Raw genomic sequence first — 24,660 nt, 5'->3', positions numbered from 1 at the left:
GAAGAAAACATAATTGACCACAGAAATGTTTAATATTCATATTCACACAGACTGTCAGAATAATACACAGTCAACACTGTGAATGAAGTGTTTCACTATTAAATGAGGTGTGCTGCATTTAGCTCGCCACAATACTGGCAATAAATACAGGATCAAGCTTTAACACAACCAAGTCATAATGATGCAAAATTGACCATTTTCACCCTGGAAATCTATAACATATTTAAATTTCACTGTTCAAGAGATAGATCAGATGAGACAAATACTCAGATATTTCATGACAGTTCTTTTAAGCAATTAAATCCAATTATCATTTAGTTTGAATGACAACTATTAAGTGGCTGATCATTTAATTCAGTCTGCATATTATTGTATCTTTATCATGGATTTCATGATATCATATTAACAATAATCATATTTAAATCTATGCAGTAGTTCAGTATTAAAAATTATGAAATCTCAAATTGAAAAACTACATGTTCAAATTCAGTTTATAGAGACAGATAGACATCAACCTAACATTTATCTTCATTGAGTTGAAACTAGCGAGTAAACACAACATCATACTGAACGTTGATTTTGTCAGCGTCGTCACAGATAATAACATTTCCTGACAGTGTCACAGATGCTGCAGGTTCTTTTAAAATTTTTTCTGCATATTATTTTTAGAATCTCAAAAAACTATTGTGAATGAATGACCTTGGTGTATTGCAACTGGAGCGAGATTCAATCAAACAGTGTGCTAATTAACATGTCAAAATATAAAACAATCAAAGACATATATTTCATTCAATGGGGTTAAAAATGTTACTTGCTTCCCTTGATCCAATCTTGTGAGACTCATTTGTAGCAGTAGCCTCTGTTGTTAGTAATTCTAAACCCAAGTCTACCTTTTAGTCCTGAAAGTGGAAGATTGAAGAATAAATATAATGGCTAAAAATAGTTCCTAATGTGTTATGAATAGATATTCCAAACTACATTTGTTTGGGGACTTGTACTGTTAGTGCACATTCTCCTTCCCTTTTTATTAAGAGTTAGAACCAGAATTCGCATATGAAGATGTGGATCACGACAATATTGCGATGAGTGATGACCCCGGAGCTGATGTAGTTGATAGCCACCTCCAGCACAATGTTCCTGGGACCAATGATCGGCTTCACCTGCCGGACCACACCTGAGAGAGGACACGGACCAGGGTCAGTTGAGATTGGGAACCACCATGAGTGGCGGCTACAAACTCAAGTCTTTTCTGGCTCACCTATTATCCTGCCAAATTTGGAGCGTTTCACAACGTCAAAGGAGAAGTGGTCGTCCATCGTGAGGAGAGCAAAGAACACGTCGGTGCTCTTGGGGTCATCAGGTTTCACCACGGTAGTGGTCCGCAGCAAAGCTATTTCTGTTGGAAGAGTTGGCGAGAGCTTTCAGACAGTTGTATGAACACAGAGTGCACGCATGGATCTTGTTCTGTCGGTTAAAGTATGTTGAGGGATGGAGCTGCAGCAGATTTGAATGTGCAGAATACAATCAAAGAGGATATATAGATTTCAATTTTTTTTTTAACATAACAGGTGTAAGAAAACACAACATGCTTATTCTAGTAACAAGTGACTCCTCCAGCAAAAGGCTATAGTATTTAAATTGTACCAAGAAAGCCTGTAATCCGTTCAATTAAGCCAGCTTTGAGTGAGATATGGCGCGACAGTGTGTAAAATATAGCTCAAGGTGTGAAAACTACAATAAAAATATCTACTCGTTTTCTGACTCTTCCTGTTCCACTGTGCTCACTGGGGATTGATCACAACAACAGACCAAAGCTGAACTTTAGTTAAGCTGCAGTAAAAGTCAGATTTATTATCAAACATATTGTATGCACTATGGAACAGACTTTTTCCAACATCAGTCTGTAGTTAAAGTGTGTCTCTCAGATGGCATCTGACAATCAGGTCAGTTCAAGAGAATTAGTGTTTTCGCTGGCTCTGGACTAAAACTAGACATTGAAAGGTTCTGTGGCTCCTCGAAGTGGGTTCCCCGCCACGTCACCTTACCCTCTGGCTTTGAGCAATCTTTGAAGGTTGGCAGAGAAAGAACGCTGTGGGTGATGAGGTGGATGGGGTTGAGGAGGCAATCGGCGTCTTGTGGCAGGCAGTCCTTAATGCATCGCATCGTGGGAGAAGTGTCTGGTCGGGGTCTACAAACGACGGCAAAAAAAAACCAGGGAAGACGGAAGGAGAAAAGTAGATTGATCAACGTCCGAAGGGAAGCAGCGCTTAACGGTAATCTCGAAAATGCCCTTTGCCCAAAGCGCCGCTGGTGAATTGAATAAAAACCTGGCAACACCTGAATAGTCCCATTGATCTGTACGGTTAGCCGAGCAATCGGTAGCTGGAAAAGAGGCCAAACCCTGGATCCAATCCCCCGGATTGTGTGCGAGGGATCCTCCACAGTGAAGACAGTGGAGCTTTCAGCGCAACCTCAAAATCTGAAAGAGGGAGCTGAGCCGTGTAATCTGTAGCGAGCAGGTGAGTCCAAGATGTTCGGCGAGCTCGAGGCCAAGCCACAGAGATGATTATGTGGTATTCCTCAACAGTGCAATGCCACCAAAGAAAAACAGGCTGGTTTAAAAAAAAAAAAAAAAAAAAACACAGCAGTGGAACTGAAAGAATGTTTTTTGGATTCAACCCCAACCCCCAAAAGAAACATCAGGATTGGGGTTTATTTAATACATGCAAAAAATGTATGTATTATCATTGCCATTATCCCTGTGTTACCAACTTACGGTGAACAAATGGACTATTTAGAAATGAGAGGGTCGTATAGTTCATGGACCTGCAGGAATCACATCAATGTATATATCATGTAGCTTTATGTGGTACAAAACCATCAAAACCACCAGGAGTGGTGGAAAATGTGTCTGTTTACATTAATCCGGTGAATCAACACAGTCGCTTGCCTTTCGGTATCATTTACAGCAAATTGACTGATAACCACCCAATACCAACACTATAAACACCATCCATCACATGAGCAAATGCACTGCTGCACCACTAATTGAGCCCCCATCTCGGCCCGGGTCCCAGGTGCCCGTAAAGCAGGAGCCACACTTGTTTTTCTTGCGATCCGCCTGGAGGAAAAGGCCTGCTTGATCCTTTTGGTATGGCTGCTTGGAACGGATCGTAGGAAAAATTGGTTTCTGCATTAGAAATGACCACAGTAAAGGAAGCATGGGAAGTGCCCGTGGAAACCATCACTGGTGTGTGTGCGTGTGCGTGCGTGTGAGTCAGCATTGCAGAGAAAATGAATGTGAGTTCTATCTGATTTGTTTTTAATTCAGCAAAATGAAAAGTACCTATAAAGGGAAGCTTCCCACATGGAGACGAGGAAGATTAATCTGCCATCGTTAATGTCTACAAACAACACAGAGTTGAAGTGAATCTCGGCGACTCACTAGCACCATCTAGTGGTACACAAGGTCATCTTTTCACAACAGTCCTTAGAATCATTAACAACAACGTTTTTTACATCACTCGCTTAAAATCTTGACCTTATATTTTTATATTTATTGTATTTTGTTTATACAAACAGATTCGTTATGAGGTGAAATCTCGCATTAAGACGATTTGTTGAATTACCATCCTCCCAGTGTCTCGGATATTCACCTCATAGCAAGAAAGAAGACCGTGAGTTCAAGTCTGGGGCTTGGCCTTTCTGCCCAACAAATATATCCACAAACACACTCTTTTTTTATGCTAAGTTTTGCACAGACCACAAATTAATACAAGAAAATCCAACCTGTGAAGAAATTAAATACTAGACAAAGACAATCTGTGAAAGAAGATTCCCAATGGTAGAGGGAAACATGGGCCATGAGCCTCGTCACGTCTTACCCTTTCAATGCTTGCCGGAAGCTTCCGGGACATGTGAAGGTCAGACAGCGAAATCCTCCCTGCACATTGAAGCAGTACTCAGACAGAGAACAGGTATGCGTTCCAGTCGCACATTCGTCAATGTCTAAACACACAACAGGAAGCAAAAAATTAGACTTTGAATTGAAACAAAGTACCACATCACAAAGAACTATTCTGGCAGACGACATCAGATCCCAAATATGCTCCTTTAGCGTCACTGTTATAGTCGTCTTGACATGTTCTTGGAACCTTCATTGAGCCCTGACCTTGACACGTGTGTCCGTTTGCAGATGGTATGAAGCCCTTTGATGGACAGGTGCAGTTGAAACCCCCTGGAGAGTTGATGCATCGGTAGGGACAAACCTTTCTTTGTCCAGAAAGGGCACACTCATCAATATCTGAGGGGGAAATGATTGAGATCAATCAAGTGTACAGGTTGACCTGATCAAATATTGTATTGACTTAATAAAACACACAAACAAAATGCATTTCCTGTTTTTTTTGGTTGGTTTTTTTGTGTTTGACACTTTCATCCTAATAATAAAAAAAAAAAATTCCTCTCTTCTTGTAAAATGGTATCAACTATTTTAATTCGCTCTATAGTATTTCTAAGTTCCGATTCAAACGGTAATGTGTAATGTAATGTAGTAATGTAGTAATGTCCGGGACGTGTGTGGAGCTCTATGTGACTGACCACCAAACTTTCAAGCACATTTTAAACTGTGTCTAATAATATTTAACAGGGTCTGTAGAGATACAGTATGTATTGTTTTAATGTAAAAAACAAAACAAAAACAACCCCAACAACAACATCAAATCGTTGCAGAGGAATCTCCACAGTGAAAAAGAACCAGTCATAATCAGTCTTGCAATACCACTCCGTACCACAAGATGGTGCAATGAGTCACTCTATCTCTCTTCCTGCACTCAATCCAAGAACAAAAGAAGCATCCAATACAGTATGAAGGGCAAACACATCAAGCTATCGGCAAAAACGAATAGAAAAAAGATGGAACTCTGAGGAGCACCGACTCACTGCTGCCATCTAAGTGACATTAATTTACAAACTGTAATCTTCCCAGTTTTGTAGCATTGCATAGGACCAGGATCACGCATCACAGCCACGAGAATACCTTCACATGTTAACCCATCAGCGCCACTGAGCCGGAAGCCCTGTCGACACTGGCACTGGAACGAGCCAAAAACATTGGTGCACTCCTGGCTGCAGGGTTTGGCTTCACACTCATCAATGTCTGGGCAGAAACAAACAGAGTCAAGCAGTGTTTATGGGCACTTCAGATCAAATATCACAAAACTTTTTCTTCAATACGAGTTTACCTTCACAGTTTCTGCTATCATTGGCCAGTTTGAAGCCGACATTGCAGCTGCACTTGTACGTCCCCAGTACGTTCTCACACTTTTGGGTGCATGGTGCATTAGTATAATACCCACACTCATTAATATCTAAAAAAGTAAAAAAAAAAAAAAAAAAAACAACAACAACACACAAGGAATGATCATTAGTTAGAATTATCATCCGTTCACGAGATGTGGAACCTATCCTGCCAACGAGAAAGAATAAACACTGGACCTTCACAAAGGTGGGTGATGCTGTTCAAGGTGAATCCAGGAAGGCACTCGCACCTGTACGAACCCAACTGGTTGACGCAGTGGTGGATCCCACACACGTCGCCTTTCTGACACTCGTCCACGTCTGTGGGACGACGAAACAAGGAGTCGGGAGAAGGCGGCGATTAGTAAAGGGAAAGGAAAGACTGGAGGAGGAGCAGATCTCGGGGTGGAATCGGACCTTCACAGTGTGTGCCGTCGCCGACCAGGTTGTAGCCGGGTCCGCAAACCACTGCGTCACTGCGACAGATGCAGGAACCGATGGTGTTGATGCAGGTCTGTCCCTTCTGGCAGGGATTGGATCCTTCCACACACTCATTCACATCTATTGAGAAAGAAGAATAAGTAAAAACAAAGTACAGGAGAAAAGTATTTGGTTTTAACTTCTAGTACACGTTTACTACTTCAGTAAAGAACGTGAGTACATGTGCCACCTCCGTAAGACATGAAACGGGGGGTGAAATTGTACCGATGCAGGTGCCGATATCGTCCACAGTGTAACCGGGTGCACACTTGTCCTTGAGGAGGCAGCTGAAGGACCCTTCGATGTTGACACAAACAAAGCTCGGTCCACAGTGGTGGGTCCCCAACTTACACTCATCAATGTCTGGAACGGGACAGAATTAAACAATAGTTACAATAAGTAATATAGTAGGAGTTGTTGTTATCAGACACTACTATTGGGAGGACTGAACTCGTAATAAATAGAACATTTTCGTACTCTTTAATGGTAATTGCACCCACTGATATTACGATTTAGGCTGTGTTGGACATGTGGAACTTTTACCTTTGCAGATGTTTTCAATGAGTGCAAATCCTGGGCGACAGTCAGGTTTCTTCTGACAGCGGAAGGAGCCTTCGGTATTAATGCAAGTGTAGCCAGAGTTGCAAATATGACTGTCAATCTGACACTCATCGATATCTGTTGACAAAGGGATTCATTAAAGGGGTCATATTATCCAACTTTTCAACACTTTCACATGGATCTCATAGATTGATAGGAGCTGCATTCAGAATCTGCTGTATCTATGTAAGCTGGACTGGCTCCGCCCACACATGCCCATCTTGGGAAGAGAGGAGGAAGTAGTTCCTCTCGTGGTGCCATGTGCCAGAGCAGAGCTGTGGGAGGGCCTACCTTGACTGTGATTGGCTGAACTCCCATGACACTATATTGGGTTTGATTTCTGATTGGCTCGTTGGAGCAACACACTTTTTAAAAATGTAAACCCTTGGAAAACCATTAGAAAGGGAACTTTGCATAATATGACTTGCTTTAAAAACGACAAATACAGCCTATCCAGAAAACTTAAGATACATACATATATATTAGGAAATATAATTTTAAAGTATCACAACAGGGGTACAAATAGAATTCACCCCTCAGCTGCTGAAAGAGTCAAAGCTGAATCAATTCTCCATCTTAAATGGAGGCAAACCTCCAGTATTACTTGGCATCACTCACCCTCACAAGTTAGGCCATCATCTTGCAGTGCAAAGCCATCATAGCAGGTACACACACCATCGTCTACACACAGTTGGGAGCAAAGAGATTCTGAAGACGGCACACAAACAACAGAAACAAACACAGTACATTATCAATTCTTCACCTCAGGGGACAAAGATTGCAGGATAGAATTGCGGTCACTACTAATTTGAAAGAATTTAGAAAAGCTCCTTGGGAACGCATTGGATCAGTTTGTTTATAAGCAATGAAATGAAGCGTATAATCACAAAAAGCTCATTACAAAAAAAGAAAAAGAAAAGAAAAATCCAAAACAAACATGCCAAACCTGTACAGCGATGGACGTCCACTGGGCTTACGGTGGACACTGTACCAGGCAATTCTGTTGTGGGAGAAGTAAAAGGAAAAGTCTCATGACAAGACATCGGACCATTTGTTTTATCGGTGCAAATTTGTTGTTAATAATCGTAAAAGGTCACCAATTGGTCTGCAGTCAACACTTTAACTTTAACCTGAATAATAGCAGCACGTCTGTTCCACAGCTGTCACACCAAGGCCATCTATTGCACTTTGCTTAAGGACTACTTACTACAAAATGACACTTGCTTAGATGCAATGCCCCTTTTTTGTGTGTAAACTGCTGTTACATTCCTCAACTTGTACTAAACTACAAGAAAAAAGTATCGTTTTTCAAAGAAAAACTGAAAGAAAGTGAGATAAAAAGGACCTCTTTTTTGCAGCATTTGATTTAATTTACAGGTATGAAATATATTATTAATAATAATAAATCATAAGAAATAATGCAGGAAAGTTTTTAATATAATTTCCAATTGTGTGTACCTATGTTGTAGTTAGTTGTGGTTTTAAAAGCGAAGATTACATGTTGCAAAGTGTATTTAGGTGTGAGGAAAATGACATTTAAAAAAAACAAAACTATTTATTCACATGTCCTGGAAATCTGAATGAAATCTCTGTATTTCTCAGATTTTAACAATAAAACTAGAGATTCGACTCGGCAACTCGTGCATTTCATTATCTTTAAATATATTACTGGAATATAGGGGAACGTTGTTGCGATTGCTGTAATATGCATAATATTGTAGGATTTTGTATATCAGCATCATCATCGTCTATTTCCAATAAGGTAATGCATATTTAATTATTAAATTTTTTTAAATTTGCTTAACTCTTTTACCTTTACTAGAGTTTTTGCAGCAGCTTTGAGCTACGAACATGCAAACTCTTCCCAGGTACAGTTCGCTGAAATGACATCCGAGGCCCTTGCTCGACGACGTCATGCCGAGTGAGCAGCAGTCGCAGCACATCTAAACAGGAGAGACGCATTGACACGGGCCTCGTGAAATGAGAGTGTGCGACGCCGACGTCAGGGGAGGAGAAGAACAACCTTTGAGGTGAGCGTTTCGTGGCCGCCCTCTTCAAAGAACGGCCTCTCGCAGGCCCCTTGACGACGGGCCATGGTGACGCCTTTCTCGCAGAGGAGGCTTCTTTCGGTGCTGAGGCAGCACTGCTCGAAAACAATGCTGCAAGTTGCAATTTTTTGGTTAAATGAGGGACTTTATGATTTTCACATTATAAGATATGGAGAGAGAAAGAACGACTCTCGAAATAGTATTGATCTGGTAATATCTGGAAAGTCTTTAAATATAACAACTCTCATAATACGTGTGGTTTTGGCAGTAAATGTTATTGCTTTGTTTATTTTAACTGTGATTTCTTCTGAATTGAAGGGACGAAGACACACAAAGCAAATCCTTCTAAGGTGTTTTCTTACGTGCACATGTGGGAGGAGATCAGTGGGTGGATGGTGCAGTCCTGCTCATCCTCGCCTCTGTGCTTCCCAAGCTCACAGCACTCCAGCAAGGTGGGAGGTTCGGTCCCTGCAGGTGGGATGAAGACAGATTTAAATGAAATCGTCTGAAATAAAAGTGTGTGAAATAAGGCAACATTATGGGCTTTATCACTTGGAAAAGGGTAAATATGATGGCATTATTAGCAGGTTTTACATTATTGATTGGTACCTTTATAAGGTGAGAGGCAAAAAGTTTGAAAAAATATAAATATTGATTTATTTCTTGATTTTCATGTGAAGAAAATCAAATTAAAGACAATCCCAGGTTTAAAATGATCAAATCACATGTTAAGATCAACAAACATGCAAACTCCACACTGCAGTGCTAATGATGTGTTTGATTTAATGATTAATTGTACTTGATCACTGTTAAGTGTTGTGGGTCAAGAGATTAAAAAAAAAAAAGGTTTCCCTGGAGCCTTGCAGGTGACGAGAAGTATTTTCAAATTCAATTAAAATGTCTAGATTTTTTTTTATTATGGTGACAAACATATACTTTTAAGTGTCATAAAATGATTTGACACTGCTAATGAAAGGAAAATAATCACAATTTAGTCTTAACAGTGCACTTTAACACTAATAAAGAGTTAAAACCTTTAACTCAAAATCTGGACAAATTATATAATTTCATGAAAAATTTAGATTTTTTTAACAGAACACACAACGATTTTGCTGTGCATGCAGTGGTAAACTAATAAACAATAGTAGTGCAGTCTATATTCCCAAATGAAACAAGAAAACCAATTTTAAAGCATAAACTGTTGCTGTGTTCTTACCGTATCCATGGAGAGCTGTGTATAAGGAGCAGAGGAGAGTTATCCACAGTGCTGATTGCTCCATCCTGAGCTGGAAAGTGAGGAGGAGGCGACGGCGTGAGGAGAGCTTCATCCAGCGAGAGCTCCTCCTGTCACCGCCGAGGCGTGTGGCTCCGCCCGGGAGGATGGAGGCTGGCTCTGCGAGATTACTTCACATGTAGTGTTAAAAACATATGAATAAAAACAAAAACAAAACAAAAAAAAAGTCACTAAATCTAATTGAATCTTGTGCATGTGGCTTCAACTTTTTAAAATTTTTTTTATTTAATTGAACTTTAAAAGAACTTTATTGGTGCAGGTTTGACTGTGTATTCAAACTGTTTACTCAGTCTGGTTAAGTGATGTAGTGGTTTAACATCCTAACCTCACAGTGAGAAGGTCTTGGGTTCAAATCCCGGTTGGAGCTTTTCTGTGGGAGTTTGCATGTTTTCCCTGTGTGTGAATGGGTTTCCTCCCACAGTCCCCCAACAAATGGTGACCCTATTGCCCATATAGTTCAGGGGTCTGCAGCACGTGACTCATTACCCCCCCCCCTTCAGAAAATGTGTCCAAAATATACATTTAATCTTGTTTTTAGCTTATTTACACACCAGTCATATTAAAACAGGCTCATAACTCTTTGCTAAAAAAGGCTTTTTTAAGAAGTTTGCCTCACTTTAGAGGTAAACGTGTTTTGCGGCTCCAGTTGCTAAAACGTGACAAATGTCTCTTTTGGTCTTGGAGGCTGCAGACCCCTGCCCTCGGTGTAAATGTGATCGTTTATTTGCCCTGCTTTTCTGCAGGTTCCCTCAAGAAAATCGAGACATAATGCATTTTTACTGGTTTCTCTGCGTAGCGGGTTAATACTCATAGCAAGACTGTTGGAGGTTCAAATCGGTGTGGAGTTTGTACGTTACCTGCATGTGTGGGTTTTCTCCAGGTACTCTGTCAACAAAACCTGTGTTTGAGGTCAAGCGGTGACCCTAATTTACCCCCAAATTCATTTTAGACGACAGTAAATCTAAGATTGACGTCGTACATTGCCACAATCTTGATCTATTTCATACATCTTTGAGCATCACAATTTGTTTTATTGATAATCCTTTATTATTCTCGACGGGTGATGGGTGAAAATCAAGTGTCACATCCAGCCTTTATTAAAGTTCAACTTGAAAGGGTTCAATCCTAAATTGCATAATCAATATAAAATGGTATTTTAAAAAAAAAAATCAACTTCATGAGGTATAATAGTATGGACAAATTAAAAGAAACAACTCTTTATATTGCAGGTAAAGGACTATAGCGACAGCAAAGCACAAGTCGGACATATTTAAATTTATTAGAAACATTGGAAACTCGGGCATTTTCAAGTTCAGCAACATTTCTGGAGTTTATTTACACTCACCGATTGGTTAAAAGGTGACGGTAGTACTGCTTTTAAATCTTACTTTTCATCCAAAGTAAACTTGTGAGTTCATTCAAGACTTTCAAATTAATAACAACAACAAAAAAAAAGGTTCTGGAAACTTTTCAAAATGTGTGTGTAATCTGCGGAGTCATTCTCATGTGAAAATCAGACTGCCGCATTACGGAAGAAAGTCATCACGATGTTGAAGGACACGCGTCGATTATAGTGTCTCTGAATTATCAAGGCCAGATTGCAGTAAAGTCAATAAATTATGAAGGTTGCTCGGTGATAAAACACTGTCGGGATTAGGGGGAGGAGTACTGAAAACGGTCAATAAATAAAAACAACCGTTGCGCCGATTATATGCGGCGCTTCCTTCTGTACAGACTACAGCACATAGCCATACAGGGTGCATACAAAGCATTAACAGCATACTAAAATAATGAAAAATATACTATTGGAACAAAACATCCTCTGCATATGAGCAAAAAGGCTCATAAAATTGAATTAAAGTCTAGAACCACAAACTGGAGCCATTATCGCTGTTTATGTAAAGACATGCACTACTAATCCAAAGTCCCTTTCCACTGGTTTTCGACTGCAGCATGTTTGTTCTCAGTTCATGACAGGAGAGGTGAGGAGAACTGAAGCAGGGACAACCAATATAGTTTGTGTGCTTTTCGAGGAAGTCACGGGAAATAACCGTCGGTGTAGGGCGTCTGTCCAGAAAAGAGAGCGGATTCTCTGCCTTTCTTGTGCATCTACAGCATAACTGCCACTAACATCTATTTAGTTACAGCAGCAAGCTTCATTTCCTATTGCGAATAACGGTACAAAATTCATCTGATTGCAGCGAATCCAGGTCCGGAAGACTCATTAAGACTAATTCTCGTCTCCAGTTTTTCTCCCTCTGGTCTATCTATGCCTCCTGCTCCTCTTTGGCTGTCTCTCCTGCAGGCGACTTGTCCTTCTCGGTTTCGGGTGGACTTTCGGTCTCGTCTTGAGGCGGCTGAGGATTCTCCTCTTTCGGAGACTTGGGCGCTTCGGCGTCGTTCGTCTCGCTGGCATCGGGATCGGCGGGATTTTCCACCGGCTTCGCAGCAGCGGCCTCCTCCTCTTCCTTTGCCTCTCCTGCAGGAGGACCGTCTCCACACACAGCTGGTGATACATTATCCGTGTCCTTCTCACTCGACTCAATCTCTTTCTTCTCCGTTTCTAAATTTTCCTCCATTGCTGGTTCCGTTGCTTCCTCCGTCGCTTCCTCTGTCGCTTCCTTTGCTGCTTCCTCTGTCGTTTCCTCACCCGCTTCCTTCACCGAAGGCAAATCGTCTTCCATCGGAGGGATTCCTTTCTCCGCGGGGCTTTCCGGCTTCTCGACAGCAGGAGCTGTGCCTTCCTCCATCATCTCTTCTTCGTCGATCTCGTCTTCCAAAGGAGGGATCATCTGTTCCTGCCTTCCTCCGGGGAAGAAGCGCTGTGGGTAGATGAGCACTAGCTGCTCCTCAAAATAGTCCTCCAGGTACAATCCGGCACTCCCCACTTCTGAGGTTGACTGGGAAAAAGAGAAAAAGAAACTTTAAATTTCAAACCCTAAATTTAAGTCTATTTTAATTCAATTCATCAATAGATGCAGAGCAGACTACTTAACATGAGACAAAGTAAATGTCATCCCCACCTTGTAGTACTTTGCACAGTTGGAAAATATCAGCCGGACGTCTGCAACAAATTCCTCAGTGTTGCTGAAAAAATCACCAGCTGACTCCATCTTTGACTCCAGCTTCTTCTTCACCATCGATAAATCCATCGGCGTCCTGATCAGCTCTTTGTACCTTTTGGTCTCCTATATTTGGAAAAACAGAAGATATCACATCACATGTGTCAAAACAATAAACATTGATGACTAATAGTTGAAAACAAATACAAAACTCAACATGGCACTATAGATATAAATTCACAGAACCACAACATCTACAGGTCATCTACGTCAACTTGAAATTCTATCCTTTGCCTTACCAGTGGAGCAGGAGCCTGCTGGAATTCCGTGCTGAAGTCATTACAGAAGAGACGCAACAGCAGCCTCTCGCACTTCTATAGAAAAAGAAAAATGGAAAGGACTTATCTGATGAGTCGGAGTAGTATTTTCGGAATGATTTAAAGTGTTGGTGAAGAAAACAAGCCAATCTACTCAGTGAACAAACAGCAGAGGCGGGTGACTGAGAGGACTTTGTGAACGTAAACGATGCTCAGAGACGATACCCTTTGATCGGCAGCGGAGAACGTCTCCGAGACTTGGGCGTCCCTGTTGTTGCAGTTGTACTCCATCTCTGGAGATTCCAGGTCGCGGCAGAAGGAACAGAACCACTCGCCGCTGCAGAAAAACAGGAACGTCGGATCATGAGCTGCAATAAACTTTCTGGACGGTTCACTACTGCATTATTTTTCCGTCACTATTTTATATATAAATTGCACCTCAGCCAATCATTGCAACTTTTCCCTCGACTATCTCGACACTCAATAAGTGTCTCTACATTACGTCATTAGTGGAAGTGTGAGGGAGACGGATGCTGACCTGGGGGACTCGTTGAGGGTGGGAATGTGACAGGCCAGGTGGAACACTTTGGGACACTTGTCGCAGCAGAGCAGCTCTCCTCCGTTCTGGCACACGGCGCACCAGTCCTCGTTGGGATCCTCCTCTGGCTCCACTCTCTTCTCGGCCTCCGGCTGCGACGGGGGCTCAGGCTGCGCCGGGTCTTTGGGCTCGGGCGCGGGCGCGGGCGCGGGCTCGGGGGCCGGGTCGGGGGCGGGACTCTTGTGCTGCTGCCGGGGTTTTGACTGTGTGCCGGTGCTGCTGTCTGGCAAGCTGGACCCGACGCTGGACTGCACCTGTGGGCCACGGACGAGGGACAAGTGGGAAATTAGGTACAAAAATTCCCCAAATGGGTGAAGTGTATTCATTCGAACATCACTAAACTTTTTTTTATTTGAAATGTACATATTACAGATGCTATCCAAGAGGTTTCTGTGCGAGTCAAGCTTCACAATTTATGGCTCAAAATGACATAGCATTGGTATATTAGAGATTTCAGGACTCGTTACAAGTGTTCCTGACTTTAGTGCCCTTGGCGCTGCAACATTTGACAGGGCAACAACGAAAAAAAAAAAAAAATGTTGAGAATTGGCAAAAATGTGTGTCCTTGGCTGTCTGGCGAGCTTTTTAACTCAGTATTTATCAAACATATTCACACGCAGGCGTGAATGAAAGCCAAGAGGATTCCCTTTTATTTTCCCCACCTTTATCCGCTTTGGGTGTATTAACGAGGGGCTCAAGTTTTAGAGTGAGTGTGGCCTCGCACACCGACCAGAGCTCAATTGAATGAAGCGTTAACGCCATTGTTTGAATATGAAACTGTGTGAGATGAAACATTTCAAATGTCCCATTGACAAAATGCCGCCGGTGTCGTAAAATCCAGAGACCACGTTGGCAGGTTAAACAGACATTAGTCATGAAGGGCTTATCGGCTCGACCCACTTTGTTGTGGAATTTCTACGTCAAAAAGAAAAACGAAACAAACTTCTACATGTCTGGGAATTCAGTGAACAACTCAGAAATGTGATAGCATTTATCAAACAACTTGGTGCGGTACATGCTATCACCACAACACACGAGCGCCACATGAAACGCGGACCGATATCATCTGAATGTCTCGCTTACAAAGCGAACTTCGTCTTCGTCCTCCGGCTCGTCTTTGATAACGATAATGGGGCCTGGCGATGCCCTTCGTCGTCGCTTGGCAGCGGGGGCTGGTGACGGCTCTGTGATCTGCTTCCAGGAAGTCGTCCTTCAACACAAAGATGAGAGCAGATGACTGAGAATTATTGAACATACGAGTCTGGCTGAGTGGGTTTGGGCTCAACCGCAGATCAAGTTCTTCACCCATCGACTTTAGATTTGAGGTGAAATGTTGAAAACGCAGCACTGAAATAACCTTCAATATACAACAGACTATGAAGAGAAACAATTACTGTACTGACTTCATAGGCTTCTTTGTCTTGAAATGTGAATACATTCACAGTTGAAATGGACTGGTTAACTTCTCAGAGGTGGATTTATGGCAAATGTTTTTATTACAAGACGGTGTTGTGATTGTATTTATTCAGTGACAGTAAAGGCAGGGCCTTGTGCATAGATTAGGATTAGAATGTGAATTATATTTAAGCAGACGTAACGTGTAGAAAAATATATAAACTTGATACAGATCAGCTGCTTTAATGCACTACACAGCTTTTAATGAGGAACTATAAATACTGAGCAGAAATCCAGAAATCCACTCCTGCTTGAGCATCAAGTCCAACAAGAAGTAGTAACAGCTGCCAACTTTGGCACATGGGATGGATTCTGGACAATAAGTTACAGGTAATCTGAAGACACACTGGATGCTAGAGTAACTGTGCCCCAACACGCAAAGGGGACGTTACTTATACCGATCACATTGCACCTTGACGTTATACTCTCACAACAGCAGCATTTACAATGTGGTCCTTTCTCACCCTGTGCTCCGGTCTGTGGAAGACGGTTTGGCCATCGGCGAGTTCTGCCTTCCTTGGACTTGAGAAGAGAGAAGAGGAGACAAAAAAAGAAAAAAGAACAGTAAAAGTCAATTGAACAACTCCCTTCTGAAGTGAATATTCACACAGATTTGGAGCACAGACCCGTCACGTGATTGAGCGAGCTGGTTTTGTTTGCGGTCATGGCGGCGGAGCTGGAGGCGAAGCTGGGTTTGGGGATGGAGATGGTGATGGAAGGGACGGACGTACCAGCTTCACTCCTCTTCAGGAACGACGGCTCCGGCATGCATCTCTGTGTGGAACGAGAACAAAGCAGAACATGATGAAGTGTATGTGTGTGCGTGTGTGTGCAGCGGACACGCATCCACCTGCTGGACTGACCTCCGCTCCCACTCACCTGCTGTAGCGACGCTTGAGCAGCGGCGCTGGCGCTCAGCGGCTGGGGGAAGCGGGAGGCACCTTGGGACACGTCGATGGGTTTGAGGGGGAAGCTGGCCGTATTGATCAAATCCCTCAAAGTCTAGATGGAGGAGAAGTAAGACGACCAATTAATTAAGTTACAACACAGAAGTAAATCCAAGTCAAGAGTAATTTGACACTTTTGCTGCGAGTCAGTGAAACACAATAAACCCACTGTTCTTCGTTTGATGTTGTTGTACTGAATGTGGTTCGTTTACGTGTGAAATGGTTTCGCTGAATGTTGGACACAACATAAAACAAAAGCGTGACGTCGTGGGTGCGAACCAGATTCTCCTCATTCTCTCTTCTTTTATCAAACCTCCAAGTACTATCTCAAGCAAGTGACGCCACCGCGGAATGATTTGCCATTCTATGCAGCGACGGTGATAAAAACATTCCAACTGGAATCTGCATCAGCTTACGTGATTGGATGGGAGGCCGCTGCTGTGGAGCATGGACGAGGGACTGCGGGGGTTATGGTGGGAACTCCCGAACCGTCTTCCGGGCTGGCCCAGGCCATGGGGGCCTTGCGACGGGGAAGATCCTCCGTGGATGGGTCTGGTTGGGGGCGGAGGTCCGGGTGGTACGGGTGGGCCGGGAGGTCCGGGAAGCCTGACGTTCTGGTACCAGGACCAGTGGTTGGGGTGCGGCTGCCTGTGGGGATGCTGAGAAATCTTGTCAACCTTAAACAGAGAAGTGGATGCATTAAATATTTATTGAACTGTTGTCTGTCTATGGGATTATTGTTTTTAAGGAAACTTTAACTATTTCTATTTTTTTTTATTTTATTTTGTTTCTATACATCCACTTCTGTAATGAAACTGAAATAACTTTTGACCTAAAATAATGTTTGGGATAAATAAAAAAGGGGTATCATATAAAATTCTATGCGTGTATCTGCATCCTCTCTCAGCTTTACCGTCTCTCCGGCCTGCATGACCACCGTGGGGTCCCGAGCCTTCAGCCGCTCGGCCCCCCACCTCTGGAACGCCCTCCCACGCAACATGAGAAACATTTAATTCCTGGAGTCCATTAAATCTCACCTTTTTCAGCCAAGCATATTCATCTTAAAACTATGACAGTTCAATGCAAATTGAAGTTGAATTTTTACTGCTACTAAGCTGTTGTAATTCGTTTTTAAATGCATTTTTAACAAGTAATGTAAAATGACTCGGGTGTTTGAAAGGCGCTGATGAATAAAATGCATTATTATTATTATTATTATAGTTATTTACCATATAGATTACACTACTGTTCATCATGCAGTATAGCGTGAAATCTGTGGTGCTGCAAGTCATTTGAGGGGCTGCAAGTCAATAATGTGATCACCAACTACATTGCGGCAAGAAAATTTAATTAAAAAACTACCTGAGGAGATGGGCTGTGACCAAAGTTGTTCTATTTAGATTTTTGTTTTTTCAAACCTTTTCTTTCATTAAGAGCACTGCTTGTGTGTTTTAAAAACCCTTTTTGCGCAAAGGGAGAATTTTTAGAGTATATCTTGAAAGCGGTGAGTGTTAAATATCACATTGCAACAATTAAAAGTCATGCTGCCTTTTCAATCATTTAACTATTGTTTTGTTTTTAATTTACTTAATTTGATCCAATACAATTATTATTACTTTAGCAGTTTGTATTTCGATCATGTATTTAAAGAGAATGTAAAAATGAGTGTGTGTATGTCTGGATGATGACCGTGGTAATGTTGGTATTTAAAAGAGATATAATTAGTGTGAACCACTCTTCATCTCAGTGCGACTGAAAACACCGTCTTGTGGTGCAAATGTGTATTCTTTTTGTACTCAACAGGCCAATTTGGAGGATCATTTATGCCAGACTAAACAATTTCATATTGTGTTTTTAAAAAATAGTCTATTTACCTGCATCTGCAGCTGAGCCAGAGTGCTCTGTCGTTGCTGAGCAGACATGGAGAGACCCCCAGAGGACAAATCTGCTCTGGGACCGGGCTGATGGTTGGTGATGGGGGGCCTTCCTGGTCCTCGTTCCACAACCAGAGACCCTGCGGGGAACAAACCGCCAATCAAAGAGAAACGAACAGCTCCAGGCAAAACAAAAAACAACAAAAAAGAACAAATATTACATTTTTGCATTTTGTGCAAAGTGGATTTGTGGGTGACTGAAGCACATCAGCTACTATGCCTTTTAAATATTTGCAATCAGTTTGTTTTTGATGACCGCCTCTGGAAATGATACAGTGTCAAGAGAGCTGATGTATTTATACTTCAATGTGACGACATATTAGGGAAAATAAACCAAAAAAAATTGTATAAATGGGCAATCAGATGTGTGTATTCCTCGCATTTCTTCTTCCCACCACAATAAAATTTTCATATTTGTATATGAATATTTTATATATTACATATACATTTGTGCATGTCTTTTTAAAGAGATACTGTTTCATCTTCTAAAAATACTCTTTAACCAAGTATATGAAAATCCTCCAACGAAATTATTACAGTTTACAAAAAATTGATGAATTTAAAATATTGAATCTATGATGTTTTAATGGCTCCATATGCTTTATACACTGCGAAGGTTCTAAACAAGGAATTTTATGAAACTACAGATACATTATTATATAAAGACAATTAGTGCTGTCAAAAATTAAACGGATGTCTAAATGTATTAAACTTGAAATAGTCAAGAGCATAGGGAAGAAAGGGAGGTTAAAAAATAAAAAAAATAATAATAAAGTGCTGTACATCACACATGAATCACAGTGGGAATCAAAGATGAAAGGTACATTTCTTTAAAAGCATTCAACCATATATAAAGAAACAAAACAAAGCAAGCGCAAGGGCTTTAGTTAAAACGTCTTCAAAAGTGATTACGTAGAAACAAGATAATTGTAATATCCTCATCGTGATGATCGGACAAGGAGAAATTTCTGCGATAGAGTGACTCCTGATTCTTTATAGAGAACAGGATGTCAAACCTGTCAGACCTGTGAGACGAGACAGTGAGCGCAGCTCGGGGCAAAGATACACAGCGATTAAGTTAAATGTAAGCGGCGCCGTATTCCAAACCAAGTCTGGTCTACTTGGATAAGCTAAAGGGAGTGAAACTCCTCCTTTAAATTCCCGTGGTTCTGCTACGCCCGTCTCATGGCTCACCTGACGCGGCAGCGAGCTGAAATCAGACTGATTGCAATTATCTGCCATGAGCGCAATTAATTTGCATAATGAGTCAAATTGTTTCCATTCAACTGTGCAAAAAGTGTTTCAGGTTTTCATATGGACTCAATAACAGAACTTGGTTGCAAAATTAGTGGAGTATTAGCACCACCAACTGTTCATTTGAAGGTATTCACCTTCTACTATTTCAATGAGCACGATTTTTATAGCGATACCCCACTTGCTCTAATACGTCTTTAGACGATGGGAGAAAACCCCGCCACAATAAACAATTCATCCATCTTCTCGACCGCTTCGTGCATTGTGCTGCAGCTGATCCCAGCCAGCTGCACGTGGAGAAAGGTTACACCAGGTATCGCTTGTCCTTCCAAAGACAGACAAGGACATCTCCCGGCAGGAGAAACACGAGTCCATTGAGCAAAGCCTGGAATGCAAACTCAACACAGACGGTTCCACCACCTACAGTAGATTGTTCACACATTTACAGTGTAATCATGAATATTTATAACGCGAATCATAATTAACTCCACAAGATAAGGAAACCCCCCCCCCCCCTTACCCACAACCTTCTTTGTGATGCGAATAAGAAGCTCAGTTATATTAATATTAAGCAAATGTCCCCTGAATGTTTTAAAATTAAATGCATTTTCAGATGGAGAGGATCAAATGCAAACAGTTCGATTCAATAGGTTCAATTTACAGAAATTAATTTAACTATTTGTGACAAATTAGTAGATAACATTCTCCAACAGTGTTGATCTGATTGGGGCAGTGCTGGATTAGAGGTAAAAGAAGCGAGCAGGTTTGTTTTGCAGTCGCAGGCTCAATGTCCCCTGCCGACGGATTACCGGCGGGGGCCCGGGACTTCGCCTCGGGACCCCCGGCGACTCTCCAGGTGCTGCGCTGCGGCAGCCCACTACTCCAGGGACGTGGCATTTACGCTTAACCGGGAATAGGATGGCTTGAATGCAAAGAAATGATTTTCCACCAGAGTGTCAGGGAGGGTTTTATCCCTGGTTTGTAAGACGCACAACATGTCCGTTTGTCCTCGCCACTTACCCAGGTCGACGTTCGAGGCCCAGAAGCCCGAGCGGCACTGAAAGCGAACGGAGCTCTGCGGCACGATGGAGGGATTGCAGCTCGCTCTCATCAGGTAGTGGATCTGGTAAAGAATCTTAAAAGAGGAACACAAAGTTCACCATTTCTCTTCAAATGGCCGCCACGGAATCTGTCTGAAGGTCCGACGCTGAAAGTCACCCACCAGCCTCTTGCAGTACAGGAGAGCCGTCCCACTCTGGCTCGCCGTGGCCCACTTGGTGAAGCTGATGACGTGATCCAGGTGCCTGCTCAGAGTGTTGACGTCCTCCTGCTGCTTTTTCAAACCCAACTCGTGGTCCTTCGTCAGAGCCTGGACGTAAAATAGGTACACACTTGCAGCAAATAGACGCCGACTGTCTATTTGGCGGATGTCACCGTTTGAGAGCAGACGTACCTCCAGCTGGTTGACCAGAATCTTTCCCTTCCTGTTGATCTCCATGATCAAGTTACAGATGGATTTCTTTATCTCGTTAGTTACGCCTTTACGATTTTCTTCAACTTGCTGCAGTCTGTAAAAGGCGGTGATATCAAACAGATTCCATAAACTCCCCTCCGCGCACATATTGTGAGGCATTATGAAAATTTTAACTAAAGTTGTTGAGAGTTAAAAAACAAACAAACAAAAAAATGTAACATAAAACAGACAGATCTGCATTTTCATGCTATAAACTCTACGTTCCTGTAATTCAGACTTCTCGTCATACCGGGAGTATGAAATAAGCAGCTTTACCCGGAGTTGATACAGCCAGAAACATCCTCAATGGCTTTTCTTTTCTCCTGCAGCTGCTGCGTCATGGACTCCAGATACTGCCTGTGGTTTCTGTATGCATCCTCCAGAAACTGGTAGCTACACACACACACACACACAAAAAAAATGGATTAACATATTAACCAAGTCTCAAAGCATCTTTTTCAGCCATGTTTGGAATAATTCTCTCCTGTTCTTGACTGGCGACACCAACTTGAATTCATTTACTGTGCATATATCTTCATTTGCCTTTGACCCTCACCTCATCGATACCTGTACAAGACCCAGACCAAACCAAGAAAAGAGCATACAAATTCAGCTGAATACTGAAAGCTAATCAATGCTACAATCTACAATATCTGGCTGTAAGAAAAATAAAATGAAGTTGAAACTGAGTTTGAAAAAAAAAAAAAATGTTCAAAACAGTCATATCCAACTTGGAGTTGTTGTATTTTAAATATGCATTGTGTTTATGTTGGGATAATTACTTATACTGAGTCTAAGGTTTTGTTTTTAATCACAAAATGTATCTCCCAGATTCTCCAAATGTTGTATTTTTAACGGCACAATAAGAAACAAAAATGACATTCTGACTATTTTTAGTTATTCGTCAACATATTTCATATCTGTGACACTACAATCGAGATGGCTGAGTTGTATTTGGTGCTACATAAATATAATTGAGTCATCACACAAGTTAAATATTGACCAAATGAGCAGTTTGGTGAATTTAAGGGGGGAAAAAAAAGAGTCTTGGGTCGATCGAAGAATACCCAAATAAAATCTGCTATTTCACATTAAAAAGACCCAGACATACTTGTGATCCTTGTGCTTGAGGAGCTGACAGTCTCGACAGGTGAGCCGGTCGCACGTCTCGCAGAAGAGCTTCAGCGGCTCTTGCTTGTGGACGTCACAGAAGACGGGCTTCTGTGTGGATATGCCTAATGCCTCTGGTGTGAACGAAGCCAGGGAGTGGGGGAAACACAAAGAAGCGCATGACGGGCTTGTGTCAACTGAAGTTTTAGAGCGTGCTATTAAATATTGTGAATGTCGTATTTATTATGCAAATTGTAATTGACAAGTCAGAGACAGTTGGAGGCGCCAATGAATAAGAGCTGATGACGTCGCCAGGGTTTGGTTTTTGTGGGCCTACCTGGAGACATCTCCTCCTTCTGACGTATGGTGTGATCCCTGGTGAATTTGACTCTTTGGTGCGCCTCAATGCACGTCACGCACAGGAACTCCACGCACTCCACGCAGTAACCCGTCGCTTCTGTATTGTCCTCGCAGCTCATACACACCTACAGAACAAAGTCAGACGGGGGGGTAAGACGTGGCTGCAGGACATTTTTTGTGAGAACGTCACACGTGGAGTGTCGACCGACCTGGCTGGTTTTCTCCACAGTGCTGCTCGGCATCTCCGCCGAGTCTTTCACAAAGAAATTGTCCAACACGTCCATCTCGCAGCAATCTTGTCTGCATTCGGGACATCGAATCGTCCCCACTGCAGCGGGGAAATGAGAACGTCAAACACTGAAAGCATCACATTATCACCACTAATATAAAGAAATTAAATAAAAATACAATACAAAAACCGTCTGTACACAATTTATTGTTAGATTCATGCTAATGTAATACAAAGAATTTCTAGTGACTTCAGCAGCAAAGTAATCGATGCTATAATTCTTCAACATCTATAAGATCATACTTGCACACCGAGTGTATTTCGCTCACACACTTGTTTGAGGAGATGCAGACCTTTGAAGATGCAAAACTGAAAAGTTTTAACTACAGCAAAAACTTGTTTCTTGTAGTTGTTTTAACATTACATTCTTTTTATTGACAATAAAATGTAGTATTCACAGAAACCAGAGGTCAGTGTGTTCGTTTCTCATCTGAAAAGGTTGTAAATACATTTTTTAATTTCAGCTAGTGTTCTGCAAATATTGACAGTTTCTTCAACAATCTGACAGGCACAACAACCGTTTCAACAGACTAATCTCCAACAGTCGCTTTTGCCTCTTTTGTCATTTCCACCACATTGCTAATGACATGCAGACATTGGAACAAACTCATGACACTTGTCAAGGTACCAAAATCAAAAGCGCATTTATTCAAGCACGAACATCTGTGAGCATCTGCAGCAATCAATCGTCCAGCAGGAATACAAATACCTTCAACCCACATTCAAATTCAAGCAATTTGAATGTGCAATTCTGCAAGAGTAGTTTCGAGACTTTGCTCCCATTTCTATTAATATTGTTTGATTGCTTGCATAATGCGGTTTTCCGTTCCTATGCCTATTTATTCTAAGTTGCTTTAATTTGCCACATAAATAAATGTGAATTGACTTGACGAGTGGCATCTACTCATTATATGATCATTACGTTTGACAATTTGTGCCTTGATTATCAATTTCATCATTCAACACATTTCATTGAGGAAATTAAGAAGTAGCTTGACCAGCCAGGTGCTTTAATTGAGGAGGATATAGTTTATTTTCATTTTGACAATAAATATAAACAAAACAATGAAAACAAGCAGGAAAGAAATGACTCAGAAGAAGCATATGCTTATTAAATCTCTTCTTGAGTCCACCTGTTTGCATTCTGTGGATTTATTTCCTCAATCACATACCCATGGCTTAAACAACCACAAAATAATGCAACCAAGTAAATAAATGATGTGAAAACAAAAACACCCAGTGCATGTTCCACTCTTCTTCTTCCTTGTACAGAGTTCCCACTATGTGATTGTATCTCTGAACTCGCTTCATGCTTTTGTGGTATGGGGAAGAAGAAAACCTCAATAACAACATTTTATTCTATTTCCAGTCTTTCAATCTGACACCGACACTTCAGCCCGGGGTGTGTTTCATTGGCGAGGCTCCTTCTAAGCTCGTGTAAAGCTTTACTCACGGAGCTTGTTGTCCCCTGGGACTTGGGGATCACGTCTGGGATCGCCACTTCTGAAGGGGGCAGGGAGACATCTCTTGCAAAAGGAGTGCAGACACGGCAGCAGCTTGGGCTCTCTGTTGTGGAAGCTCAATTTGCAGATCGGACAGGTGTCCATGAGGCCAAAGGTGCCTTGCTGCTTCAGTCTCTCGTCTCCTGCGGGCAAACTTTCTGCCTCATTCTCCACGATGATGACGACGTCGTCCTTCTCTGCACTTTCATCCATTTCTCCCCAAGCTGCTCCCACTCAAGCAATCAATACAGGCAGCGTCCCGGCGGCCAACAAAGGACAGGATGGATGCGACCTACCTTATGGTAGATGAGGACGGTTGTTATGCATCACCGCATTAAAAACACCCGTCCCGCAATGTGTTTGAAGTGGCTGAACAACAACGTTTACAGAAGCCCTTTCTTTCCGTTCGTGAAGCTAAGTTAGCATCGTAGCCTATTCGGATTGCACAACCCGAAAAGACAATAAATCACACTTTTTCCTCGTCGTGGTGGGTTTTATCAACACAAGCGAAGCAATAACCGCACACAGACACGTATGGGTTAGAAGTAGGCGGCGCACTTAGTGTCTTTACGCCCTTTTTTCCAGGAGAAAAGCGACTG

General features: G+C 42.0%; 2 protein-coding genes across 2 annotated transcripts; both read right to left on the bottom strand.

Moving 5' to 3' along the window:
- Window positions 1-1,034: 1,034 nt before the first annotated feature.
- On the bottom strand, window positions 1,035-11,263 carry LOC308146682 (fibulin-1-like; the record flags this gene model as incomplete). The annotated part of the gene is made up of 14 exons (XM_080518585.1): window positions 1,035-1,174; window positions 1,259-1,396; window positions 2,046-2,188; window positions 3,885-4,008; window positions 4,172-4,303; window positions 5,039-5,158; window positions 5,503-5,619; window positions 5,716-5,859; window positions 6,004-6,141; window positions 6,322-6,456; window positions 8,192-8,321; window positions 8,402-8,537; window positions 8,789-8,894; window positions 11,251-11,263. The coding sequence occupies 14 exons, from the start codon at window positions 11,261-11,263 to the stop codon at window positions 1,035-1,037; spliced, it is 1,716 nt and encodes a 571-aa protein (XP_080374711.1).
- On the bottom strand, window positions 10,859-24,660 carry trim24 (tripartite motif containing 24). The gene is made up of 19 exons (XM_080517964.1): window positions 24,013-24,660; window positions 22,480-22,598; window positions 22,248-22,395; window positions 21,912-22,044; window positions 21,077-21,193; window positions 20,741-20,855; window positions 20,510-20,656; window positions 20,308-20,422; window positions 17,974-18,113; window positions 16,516-16,776; window positions 16,032-16,154; window positions 15,779-15,926; window positions 15,617-15,674; window positions 14,781-14,907; window positions 13,638-13,951; window positions 13,325-13,436; window positions 13,082-13,156; window positions 12,744-12,908; window positions 10,859-12,620 (listed from the first exon to the last, which is right to left on the bottom strand). The coding sequence occupies exons 1-19, from the start codon at window positions 24,272-24,274 to the stop codon at window positions 11,988-11,990; spliced, it is 3,312 nt and encodes a 1,103-aa protein (XP_080374090.1). The 5' UTR covers window positions 24,275-24,660; the 3' UTR covers window positions 10,859-11,987.

Source organism: Blennius ocellaris (assembly GCF_963422515.1).
Source record: "Blennius ocellaris genome assembly, chromosome: 22".
NCBI classification, from domain to species: Eukaryota; Metazoa; Chordata; class Actinopteri; order Blenniiformes; family Blenniidae; genus Blennius; species Blennius ocellaris.
Note: the sequence above shows the minus strand (reverse complement) of the source record. Positions and strands in the feature narration are given on the sequence as shown.

Bases quoted from the DNA above. Each gene is read 5' to 3' on its own strand.
- trim24 (XM_080517964.1), bottom strand. From the start codon at position 24,274: ATGGATGAAAGTGCAGAGAAGGACGACGTCGTCATCATCGTGGAGAAT. The intron at 22,599-24,012 runs GTGAGTAAAGCT...TCCCCGCTGCAG, and splicing joins CCCAGGGGACAACAAGCTCC to TGGGGACGATTCGATGTCCC. The intron at 13,952-14,780 runs GTAAGCGAGACA...CGTGGCCCACAG, and splicing joins ACGAAGACGAAGTTCGCTTT to GTGCAGTCCAGCGTCGGGTC.